The following is a 12,284-nucleotide window of genomic DNA, read 5'->3' on the forward strand; positions in this document are numbered from 1 at the left end:
CTTTTAGGCCTTATTTGATTGGATTAAGATTAATTCAGAATTTTTTTTAGAAAATTAATATATTTAAATCGTTTGATCGGTAATGTTTTTTACGACTTGATAAAAGTTTAAGGAAGTTATTTATCTTATTTTAAAGGAAATAACTTATCTCTAAGTAGGTAAATTAATTTCTGAGAAATTTTAGTGTTTTGATAAATCTAAATCAGTTTTAAACTTTTCATCAAAATTTAAATAAATTAAATTTAAAAAATCGAAGTTTTAACTTAAAATAAATCATGGCGTAATAAATATTATTTTAAATAGTAATTTACTATATTTAAAAATAAAAACTAAAAAATACAAAACACAATAATAAAAATAATAAATAATTTATAATATTTCAAATTAAAAATAATAATAATATTTTACTATTAAAGGCAAAGTTTATGATTCTGTTTTGTTAAAGAAGTTAAATATTATGAGGCTTACTTAAATTTTTTTCAGTATCTTTTTAGTTGTTTTCTGAAAACGTAAAAATTATATATATTAATCAATAAATAAATTATCAATAAATTTTTAATATTTTATATATTTTCTTTAAAAACATCTTTATTTAAATGTCTAAATAAAATTTTAGTCGATTATTCACACTATTTTTAGATTGAAAGAAGGAAAATATAAAGAGAGAAAAAAAAATACAAACCAATGATGAAAGAAAAATAAACTCAAACTTTTATCTCATGCTTGAATATTGAGGAAAAAATAAAATGGAAAAGTGATTTTATAAATAGTAAAATCATCATTTTATCTCATTACTTTTAGAAATAAATTTGAAAATATAAAATTAGCATTTTGAAATTTTCTTCAAATTTTCCTAATAAATTTTATTTTAATTGTTTTGCTCTATATATATATTTTTTAATTTAAATATGTAAATTGAGGAAAATATTGATACTCTTTTCCATTTTTCTTCTCTTATTTTTACCATTCCAAACAAGGCCCATCGTAGACCACACAAACATGCCTAATTCATGATAAACGATATTTCTTTTTGTTTTTTTTTTCGCAAGTGAAATGGCACAAGGCATTTGCAGAATCAAAGAACTAATGAAAGATGGGTTAATATTATCTCAAGAACTAAATAAATTATTCTGGGCTCGAAAACTAGCCGAAACAGCTACAGAGGGAAACAAGAAGTGATCAGCTCAACACAGAATAGTTATTGGTAAATTACCAGTGGGTTTTCAATCATCTTGTCAAAACGCTTGTAAAATCACAGATCCCATGAACCACTCTCATTGAGAGATCAGGAGTTGAATTGAATGCAGAAATAAAACGATAATTTTTTTCAAAAAAAAAAATCAGATTTTACTTTTTGAAAGAAAAGAAGTAAATAAAGGAAATTCGGAGAACAGTGAAGCATCAGAGTCATGGAAGTATGAGGTGAAACACTGCTGGCATTTAAAGAAATGCGTGCTTCTAATAAACCAATATCCTCATCATTTGCTTACCTTTCATCAACTTGTAATCGAAATATTTAAATCATCAACTTGACAATACTATATTAGACAAAATTGGGAGATCCACTTGACAATAATATAATAGATAAACTGGAGACAGAGAAAGATGGGGTACACGACTAGAAACTCGACCATTAGATCACCAGGCTAAGAGGGCAGTCGCTGAATTGTGTTTCTTCAATCTTATATAGCAGAAAAGAGCCCTAGGGTTAGGGTATTTTGGGCTATTCATATTGCAACGTTGCAGCACTCGAAACTCAGAATATCAATGGCCCAAATGAACCAAGCTATTACCAGATTGGGTTGGCCCAATCAAAATTTTAGTCCACTTGTGCTGCACCCAATTGATGAAGTTATGTGATCATGCAGTAGAGTCTGAGGTCCCTTAATCAGGTTGCGGTGGATCCAATTATTACACTTTTTATTGGGAATTATTTATTACTATTAATTTTAAATCCACATGCTTCCAGAATCAATGGAATGGAGCCATAGAATCTAGAACAAAGCCTAAGCGATGGTGTGAAGATGCATTCTTCAGGAAAAGGGCAACGAAGGAAAGATGCCACCGCCTCTATCTTCGAGGTTCTCTTCCCCTCTGAGCCAACCTCACTTCTGCGTTTTTCCTTCAACCGTTAAATTCCTGCCTGATATTACAGCCACCGTCTCAGCCAAGAAATCAACCCCAACCACCATGGCCTTCTCTTCTTCATCATCGCCATCGCCATCTTTAGCCGACCCCAAAGAAGGCAAAAGTCCTAAACCAGACCCCCAAAAGCTAGCCCAAGTACTAAAATACCACAACCAGACCAAACACTCCTTTACCAACTACGCCAGAGGCCCTCGCGGCCTCGACTGGGCTAACCAACCCAATCCATTTCGGCGTTACATCTCTGCTCCCCTCATTTCTCTCCTACATTTTCCCACTGGCAATGAGACCCCTTCTGTATCAACTGCCGATTCTGCTCCTTTATACGATTCTGTTTTTAATTCTCTTCCTCCTCCAAAACCCATCTCCAAATCATCGATTTCTCAATTTTTCTATGATTCTCTCGCTCTCTCTGCTTGGAAAACTACGGGCTTCTCTACTTGGTCTCTCCGGGTTAACCCGAGTAGCGGCAATTTACACCCAACAGAAGCATACATTATTGCCCCACCAATCGAATCTCTTTCTAATTCTGCATTTGTAGCGCATTATGCCCCGAAAGAGCATTCTTTAGAGCTTAGAGCTGCAACGCCACCTGATATTTTCCCAAAATTCTTTTCACAAAATTCGTTTATAATTGGAATTTCATCTATTTTCTGGCGCGAGGCGTGGAAATATGGAGAACGAGCGTTTCGCTACTGTAATCACGATGTGGGTCATGCTATTGCTGCTATTGCAATGGCTGCAGCTGGACTTGGATGGGACGTCAAGTTGCTTGATGGGCTAGGTTATAAGGAGTTGGAGAGGTTAATGGGGCTTGAAATGCATGAAGGGTTTCATATTCCAGATACGACAATTAAGGGGAAACTTCCAGAGATTGAATTTGAGCATCCCGATTGCTTGCTTCTTGTTTTTCCTAATGGGACCAATAACATGAATGTTAATTATAAGGAATTGAGCTCGGCGATAACGGAATTTAGAAACTTGGAGTGGAAAGGGAAGCCAAATTCGCTGAGCAAGGAACACGTCTGTTGGGATATTATTTACAGAACTGCAGAGGCTGTCAAAAAGCCGTTAACTGTGCTAGATAGGTTCTCGATTGATCCATTTCAGGGTAGTGGCGTTTATAGTGCAGGGTCTTACAAAGGTTTCACGATAAGAGAAGTTGTGAGGAAGAGGAGGAGCGCTGTGGATATGGACGGCATTACTAAAATAGATAGAGAAACATTTTATCAGATTTTGTTACATTGTCTTCCTTCGGGTTCTGGAAGTGGAGAAAACCAAAAGAGGCAGTTGGGATTGCCATTTCGGGCTCTTTCCTGGGATGCTGAGGTGCATGCTGCTTTATTTGTGCATAGGGTGACTGGGCTGCAAGAAGGGTTGTATTTCTTGGTGAGAAATGAAGATCATTTTGATGAGCTCAAGAAAACTACAAGGGCTGGTTTTAAATGGGAGAAACCAGAGGGATGCCCTGATGATTTACCTTTGTATGAACTTGCCAGGGGTGATTGCCAGCAGATTGCCAAACAGCTCTCCTGCCATCAGGTATGCCAATTGTTATTTGAATTTCTGCATTTTGACCTGTCCCTTCTTTCACCCCGGTCTTTCTTAATGGTTATTAGAATTTCTAGGAAGAATGTGATTTAAAACTTGAAATGGTATTTGACCAACAGTCCTAGACGTCTGGTTTATGGAATTTAAGTTGGAAATGACCACTGAGCAATGGATGGTGTAAATGAAGAAAAACTAAGATGTTTCTTTAATTGGCTTTCAATGAATCGAAGTTGATAGCTTGAGAATTTGCTTAATAAATTACAACTCAAAATTTTGCATTATTTCTAATGGGGGACGATAAGTTGATTCTTGAATTGGATTAAGCACCACTATTTTTCACATATTTAAAAAATCAATTCGATACTTTCATGGTGAATAAGAAACTGTGGCCACAACTTCTGATCATCAAAACTGTGGTGAATAGTATTGGATTATCATCAGTGTAAAGTGGTTTTTAATGTTTATTAATTGTTATTTATATTATTCAAAAAATTATGTATTTTGTCATCTGGGAATATTTCTGAAATGTAGATGTTACTGCTTTAAGATGTTCCTTCTTGTTTTGATAAGAGGATGATTACTAAAGGTGTGTGACCTACCATGCCTTGTCTCTGTCTATTGAAAAACATTACCCTAATGCAGGATATAGCAAGCGATGGCTGCTTCAGCCTGGGCATGGTGGCTCATTTTGAACCTGCCTTGCAGGGCAAGGGCGTCTGGATGTATCCTCGACTGTTTTGGGAGACTGGAGTCCTTGGTCAGGTGTTGTACCTTGAAGCACATGCAGTTGGCATTTCAGCCACTGGCATTGGTTGCTTCTTTGATGATCCTGGTATGTTTATTTTATTCACCTCCTTTTGGCCTAGGATTTGATATGTTGAGGTGAACATGCATGGTCCTGTTAACTTATTGTAGTGTTAATGTTGTTTACAAAATGGTACTATTACAGATGACATATTAGTTCTATAGAAATTTGCATAATAAACTGTACGTTGCTCGATAATTGTCCAACCTTTTCTTGTTTGACAAGTTTACTGAGATTATCCTGCTTGAAAACTCATGTGCGCTGATACCATCTCTGCAGTGCATTTGTTGCTAATAACAATTAAGGTTTAGGGAGAGCTCCAATGGTTTGCTACTATGGATACTATAGATTAACTATTAGTCAATGAAAATAAAATTATGTGTTCTCTGCTCTGTGGATTCTACTTGAATACAGAACCATTATTGTAGCCTCTATGATTTCTTTTACATGTCCTAAAAGTATAATATTGAAAAATTATGACTCTTGTTTGCAGTTCATGAAGTTCTTGGATTGGAAGGATCAAACTTTCAGAGTTTATATCATTTCACCGTTGGAGGTCCAGTATTGGACAAGCGGATAATGAGCTTACCAGCTTATCCTGGACCTGGTGTTGATGCCTGATTTCAATAGTTTTACCTGGATAAAGCATAGCTTTGGGTGCATTTAACCCGTCACAAATGGTCTTCGTTGAAAAATCTGATTATCTATCGACTCCTTGGCCTGCCACAGCGCTTTTGTTAGCATCTGTAAATGCAATTTGACTTGTACAGCTTATGCTAGAGAGTTGGTAAATATTAGTGCCTCTGATTGCATCAGGGCTCTCATGGACTTTTATGAGAATTTTAGAGTGGTAAATATATATATTTTTTTATTTTGAAATTTATTCCTTTTAATCCCTTTTAAGCCTAGGCTATTACGGAACAGAGCAATAATATTGTCAAAGATTAAGTATAATAAATTGAAAACAAAAACCACCATATCATGTTCTGTAAATGATAGAAGACAGGCGAAGAGCCCCATCGTTACAAATTTCTTTTGGTAAGTTGCAAAGTTTTCAATCCTATCGATATAAGAAAATCGAACTATAGTGTGAGACTTTGCCAAGCTCTAAAGAATCACCGATAATCTTAGCTATAGCCAAAGGAATTGGGTTCGAAGACAAAGCTTGAATGACCCGAAGAGCATCTCCCTTGATGATAATGTGTTGACTGCCCTTAGTTTGGGTCAAACAAAGAGCTTCACAGTAAGCTAACCTTTCCAAAACAACAGGATTTGTTGTTTATGATTGAGATGGTAGAACTTGTGCTTCTTCATTTATATACCTCCCTTTTTAAATATTCAACACGAGCCACTACGCCTTTCTCTCCTCTCTATACTCAACGTCAAAAAAGGCTTCTCTCACTTGAGTTTCATGGGATTGTTGTCCAGTCTTCTTTTGCTTAACCCTTCTCTTTTTTTTTTTTTTTTTCTTTCATTAATAATAACTATAAATGTTTAAATTTACGAGCAGTTTCATTAATTTAATTATCTTTCTCTTAAAACTGTTTCTAACCTCATGATAGGATCATAGTGCATGTTTTTTTAATATTTGCCTATACGAGATAATTTTCGAACAACTACAAATATTAATGTGAGCTTTTATGATGTCGCCAATCTATCTATTGTCTATTACTATACATTAAAAGAGAAACCAATTTACCATAGCAATGAGCAGTGGATGAATTGGAATGGTAAAATTGGAATGGTAAAATTGGATTGAGCTAGACAAATTGATTGGGCTTTCTTACCACTATACAGGGAGAGAAGAGTCTTTCTTGCCCCTCCATTTCCCCACAAGTGTATGAGACTTCACTATTCTGTAGGGTAACTTTTCTGTTTCTCTCTTCTTAGACCTCTATTTTATCGATAGCACCAGTAACAATCCTACTTTGCCTCTCAATCTTCAACTCGGCGCTTCATCGTCTCTAACTGAGCAGGATAAAATCACAACAACTAGTGCCATTAGTTGCTGTTAGCCTGTTGGTTAGGAAAGCCATCATAGGTTTAAGAGAAGATATGTGGGTTTTTAGGGTTTCCTCCTCATCCTCATTAGAGGTTTATTACCTTCTTCTCAAACTCCCTTTGTAGCCATGTCTTAGGTTCTCATTCTTCTCATCCTCTAATTTATTGGCTTTATATTCTTTCTTTCTTTCTTTTTTTTTTTTTTTTGTGGGGGAAAACCTAGATGATTTAATTATTTTTCTTATATGTTTCATTAGTTTATAAATGAAGATGAATAAAACAAAAATTGGCACAACCTTTTGGACCCTTTTTACTTTATTTTTCTGATATCTCGAATGCAATGAAGCTAAATCTTCAATTTACGAATATTAGAGTTTCTTTAAGTAATATATATAAATCTTCAATTTATTTAGAAAATTTTCATCTATAGCATCTCTGTATTGAAAGATAAATTAAACTAAGTACTCAATTCTCTTATTTAGATAACAACATTTGGGAAAAAATTAATTGAATTTTACGTAACTAGACATGATTTATATTCATTTAAAAGATTATTAAAAATAAATATAAAAGTTAATAAAAAAATTAACTGCACGGATTAAATATTTTAATTGCAAATGGAAATTTTTTTTCTTGAGCGGTGTTGGCGTTTGGTTACGTCAATTTGTCATGAATTTAAAATTGCTTATTTTAATACCATAAGTCTAAGCCGGACACCGATTCAGTGAGAGCGTTGAAACCCAACACCATCAACATCCCCACCCCAAAGTCTCTCTCTTTGCATTTTTTGGATAGTTATTGAACGGAAAAAGTGAATAAAAAAAGGACGATTTCCAGTTACGGTTTATTTTCGTGGCAAGCAAGCTATGGCTTCATCGAACTTCGGTTATCCATCGGTTTCTTGCCCTCGCTGATCTTCAGCGATTCTCCGGCAACATTTGCGATCAGGTATCTTCTATTCGTCCTCCATGTCATCTGCCTACAAATCAAGGGAAATTGTATAAACGCCAAAATTTACATTCGCAATTGTAAGCTAGCTTAACTGAATTTAGAGTTCTTTATCACTTTGGTTTTAAGGAATTCAAAATTTCTCTAGGGAACTCTCTTGTTTCACATGTGCTACCTAAGAAGTTCAAGTATTTGGCGTCAAATTAGGCGTTTGATACCGTTGGTGTATTTCTGTGTGTGGTGTGCTTTATAACTACGAGTTGTATTTGCCTTGTCAGTTGATACATTGGGAGTTAATATTGGGTGATCAGCTACTCTTAGCTCAATATAATCAGTTATGGGGTTTAAATTGAGAGAATCTTTGCGGATTTCGGAGACTGCTGGTAGTGGGTTTTATTCTCTGAAATTTTAACCCTTGATGTGTGATATAATTTTATTGCTATAACCATCCATAGTTTAAAAGGTAGAGAAAACTTCTATGATGTTCTAGGTTGTAGCTATCAAGCACAAATAGTGTGCAAATGGTCTAACAAGTGTTGGTTGCTCCACTCACAAATTTTTTGGTACTACTTTTTTAATTTCACAAGGAAGATAATTCGATATTGGTTCTTGGCACTCTCCACTGAACTTTATTTTAATGACAAACTGAATGTGTATTGGTCTGTATAAGAAATCATATTAGGACAGTCAGAATAAACTAATTTCTTTGATTCATCTTTCTAGGTTGGAGGCTATTATGTTTGCTGGATACATTCTGACAGTGGTCTGTGATCTTTCTTGGTAAGAAGCTCAAACAAACACTTCTTATCATTCTGCGTAATGTGAGTAATTTTTTTGAGCTTTTGTTTTGTTGAAGCAGCATTGTTTTCTCCATCTGCTGGTCTTTTCGAAATATCTTATGATATGCCATTGATTCCATATAGTCTAAAACACTTTTTATGGGATTTTTAAATACTGGCTATTGACTGTAGCAACCGAACTCCTTTTATAATGTAAATTGTTGCAAGTCTGAATTGGTTCCACTGTTTGTGTGCATGTTATTCTGCATGAGATTTTCTTAAAGATTGATCTTTTAAAGGAAAAATGGCTGTTCCAAGTTGTGCCTGCATCTTCCGCAATCAATTCAATAGCTTTTTTGTATGCATCCTTGAAGTTGCAATACCAGTAAAGCAAGAATTTTGGATATACTGATGTATTTAAAGCAGGAATTTATTTTCATAAATCATAAGATGTGCAAACTAGATTTTTACAAAATTCAAATTTAGTGTTGGTATTGGCCTGTGGTTGACATAAAGTTAGACCTTTCAATGTCCAGATCCAGACCGGTCCAACCCAGAACTGAACCGTCTGCACTCGCCTAAAATTGGTTACCAAAACCAGCTTTAAACGAAATTGGAACTGGCTGGATTGGTTCAAAACTGGAAACTTTTCCTTTTATCCCTTTCATTCTGCATTAGATTTTCTTAAAGGTTGCTCTTTTGCAGCAAAAATAGCTGTTCCAAGTTGTGACTGCATCTTCCGCAATCAATTCAATTGCTCTTATGTACACATCCTTGAAAGTTGAAATTGCTTTACCAATAGTGCAAAAATTTTGGACATACTCTTGTAATTAAGGCGAGAATTTGTTTTCATTAATAATAACATATGCAAACTAGAATTTTATTACAAGTGCAAAATTTGTGCAACTACTTAGGTTTTCACAACTGAGTTCAGGTGACGGGTTGAGTTGAGTGGTCAAATTTAGTGTTGGTATTGGCCTGTTGTTGACGTGAAGTTAGACCTGACCATGTCCAGAACTGGCCCTGTCCAACCTAGAACTGAAATAAGTTTGACCAAAACCAGCCTCGAGCCAGATTGGTCAAAACTGGCAAACATACACATGAAAATTGATCTGTCTTTAAAGTTCGACTCTCTTGGAGTGTCTGCGAGATAATATTCTACAAATTATTAGCTTGGATGCTTCCTGTTATTGAATTTGGTTTTAACAAGATATCTTCTTTTGAAGCTTTCATTTCCCATCATAAAGTCTTACCTGTTGTGATCTGGGTAAGGTTTCAATCCATGTTGTTTTAATAGTCCCCTAATAATATTAGGGTGATCAAGCAGTACAACTTGTTTCACAGAGAGTGTAATTTTGAAGGTTTATATTGAATCAATTCCATGATGGGACACCAAATTTGATTGCCTGCCTGGTTTTTGTGTGTTGGCATGCTTTTTCAAAAACTTTTGTTCACTAAGAGTGGTTGGGTTGTTCTTAAACTTTGTGTTTAGTAATCACATAAAGGTATCATTTGGCGTATGCTAGTGTGGGTTTAGATCTTTCATCAAACATTCTTCTCACTATCACAGTGGCCTTTGGTCTGAAGGTTATGGCATCTTCACATCTTTACATCATATTATTGTGATGCATGAACAATGCATCGCAAGACATGGAGACAGATATTTGAAAATAATAACATGATGTATATTAGTTTAGGTCTTATGCTCACTAACACTCTCCTGCATCATTTCTGATTTACCATATTGTTGATACACTATTTTTTGTCGCTTACACTTATTTAGAGCTTTCAGGTTGTGCTATATTGGTGCTTTTTCTGAAGGAATCCAATTTCAGCACCCATTCTTTAGCAGTAAATATGCTACCCAGTGGGTTGAAAGATAACCAACTCCGTGAGAGCAACAGCCAAAAGGTCCACCCTCAACCCATGGAAGAGTCCACTAATCAAAATCCCGAACCTTTGGAAGCCTTGATATCCAAGATATTTACAAACATCTCCTCCTTGAAGTCATCATACATCCAGCTTCAATCTGCTCATACTCCATATGATCCTGAAAAAATCCAGGCCGCTGACAAACTTGTTATTTCTGAGCTGAAGAACCTGTCTGAGCTTAAGCACTTTTACAGGGAGAAATATCCAAAACCAGTATGTGTTTCCCCTGAGGACTCTCGCTTAGCTGCAGAGATTCAGGAACAACAGAGCCTACTGAAAACATATGAGGTTATGGTGAAGAAATTCCAATCTGAAATTCAGAATAAAGATACTGAGATTCTTCAGTTGCAGCAGCAGATTGAGAAGGCAAATCAGAAGCGAGTGAAGCTGGAAAAGAATCTTAAGCTGAGGGGCTTGTCAACCAAAGAATCAGAAGGGTCTGGAGATGAAAATAGAATTTTTCCTGTAGAGCTCACGCCTGAGCTGTTCATATCTGCTGTGGAAGCGGCTTTCAAAGTCATTCATGCTTTTTCTAAACCTTTGATCAACATGATGAAAGCAGCTGGGTGGGACCTCGATGCTGCTGCCAACTCCATTGAACCTGATATTGTTTATGCAAAGAGAGCTCACAAACAGTATGCATTTGAATCTCATATATGTCAAAGAATGTTCAGTGGGTTTCAGCAGGAAAGTTTCTCTATAAAGTCAGATAATGTGACATTCACCAAGGAGAGTTTCTTTCACCAGTTCCTTGCACTAAGGGAGATGGATCCATTAGATGTCCTAGGTCAGAATCCAGATTCTGTTTTTGGTAAATTTTGCAGGAGTAAGTATCTGGCAGTGGTTCATCCAAAGATGGAAGCTTCATTGTTTGGAAATTTGGATCAGCGAAATTATGTGATGGGAGGTGGGCACCCTAGAACACCCTTTTATCAAGCTTTCTTAAAACTGGCCAAGTCAATATGGCTTCTGCACAGGTTGGCATATTCTTTTGATCCGAATGTTAAGGTCTTTGAGGTTAGGAGAGGTAGTGAGTTCTCGGAGGTTTACATGGAAAGTGTTTTGAAAAATCTAGTACTGGATGAAAACCAGAAACCTAAAGTTGAGCTAATGGTCATGCCTGGTTTTTGGATAGGAGGCGGTGTGATTCAGAGCCGCGTTTATCTCTCAGGTGTGAAGGTTGCTGAATAATGACCAACTAAATTAATTGGGATGTGCTTTGTTTCAATGTAATGTACATCCTTCTAATAAGGGGTTGTAATGTTTGTAAGGGTGTATTGTTAATTTGTGTAGGTGTAAATTAGCTTTCACATCTATCGAGTCTTAATCTCGCGCGTGTATTGGGCTTTTTGGCGTTAGGCTATGCTCTGCAGGTGGCAATTCAATTATGCTTATTATTATTATTATTAGTTACTGATGCAACCATTGTAAAACTTGATTTCTTCAAAGGAGCCGGTGCCGCCCGTACCAAGAAGGCATGAGGTTAGTGCATGTTTTGAAAACATAGATCAGGAAAAGTTTGTTTATATTTGTGGATCACGAATGTCCCTTGTATATAGTCAAAGTTGTGGTTGTAAACTTGTAATATAAATATTTCACTACGTTTTTTTTCCGTCAAATAATTATCTCAATATGTTGGATGGGAACTTTGTGAGCGCTTCTAAATGAAATATAACTTCAGTTTCTATTTAATTATATGATTGGATTGTGTATGCGGCATTGTAACAAATATATCATATCTTCATCCTCCTAGTTGCCCGCCATGTACTTATCTACTTGCTGAGTTGTAGAATTCTAGCCAGATAATCAATATTATGTCTCTCCACAGAATAATGACTTTTTAAGTTAACTTTTATACTTACGTACCTTTTTTCATTCAAATAACAATCTCTTGTTGTTTATCAAATCTTCCCCGCAATCTTCTGTAAGATTGATTTGTCAGTTGGACATTTATAAACAACAAATCCGTTGTAGTCTAGTCGGTTAGGATATTCGGCTCTCACCCGAAAGACCCGGGTTCGATTCCCGGCAACGGAAACATATATGTATTTTTAATTTGCCCATCTGGCGGTGAAATACGAGGCAACTCGACGAGCACGCTTCTTAAGATTAGGGTGCTGCAG

At 35.8% G+C, this 12,284-nt stretch overlaps 2 protein-coding genes and 1 non-coding gene across 6 annotated transcripts; all 3 read left to right on the forward strand.

Moving 5' to 3' along the window:
* The first annotated feature begins 1,915 nt into the window (after positions 1–1,915).
* LOC110616352 lies at positions 1,916–5,380 on the forward strand. Its single transcript, XM_021758753.2, has 3 exons — positions 1,916–3,687; positions 4,339–4,528; positions 4,995–5,380. The coding sequence occupies exons 1-3, from the start codon at positions 2,059–2,061 to the stop codon at positions 5,120–5,122; spliced, it is 1,947 nt and encodes a 648-aa protein (XP_021614445.1). The 5' UTR covers positions 1,916–2,058; the 3' UTR covers positions 5,123–5,380.
* Positions 5,381–7,175: 1,795 nt separating this feature from the next.
* Positions 7,176–11,856, forward strand: LOC110616359 (protein GRAVITROPIC IN THE LIGHT 1). 4 transcript variants are annotated; one of them, XM_043949909.1, is made up of 3 exons: positions 7,176–7,450; positions 8,174–8,271; positions 10,013–11,856. In XM_043949909.1, exon 3 carries the CDS (start codon positions 10,087–10,089, stop codon positions 11,350–11,352), a length of 1,266 nt encoding a protein of 421 aa, XP_043805844.1. In that variant the 5' UTR covers positions 7,176–7,450; positions 8,174–8,271; positions 10,013–10,086; the 3' UTR covers positions 11,353–11,856. The 4 variants fall into 4 exon arrangements, with proteins under 4 accessions (XP_043805844.1, XP_021614466.1, XP_021614472.1 ...); XM_021758774.2 differs by having other exon boundaries at positions 10,022–11,856; XM_021758780.2 differs by having other exon boundaries at positions 8,174–8,230.
* A 269-nt stretch (positions 11,857–12,125) lies between these two features.
* Positions 12,126–12,198, forward strand: TRNAE-CUC. The gene has a single exon. It is a non-coding gene; the product is annotated as a tRNA-Glu (tRNA).
* Positions 12,199–12,284: the final 86 nt, after the last annotated feature.

This window comes from Manihot esculenta, chromosome 1 (genome assembly GCF_001659605.2).
Source record: "Manihot esculenta cultivar AM560-2 chromosome 1, M.esculenta_v8, whole genome shotgun sequence".
NCBI lineage: Eukaryota > Viridiplantae > Streptophyta > Magnoliopsida > Malpighiales > Euphorbiaceae > Manihot > Manihot esculenta.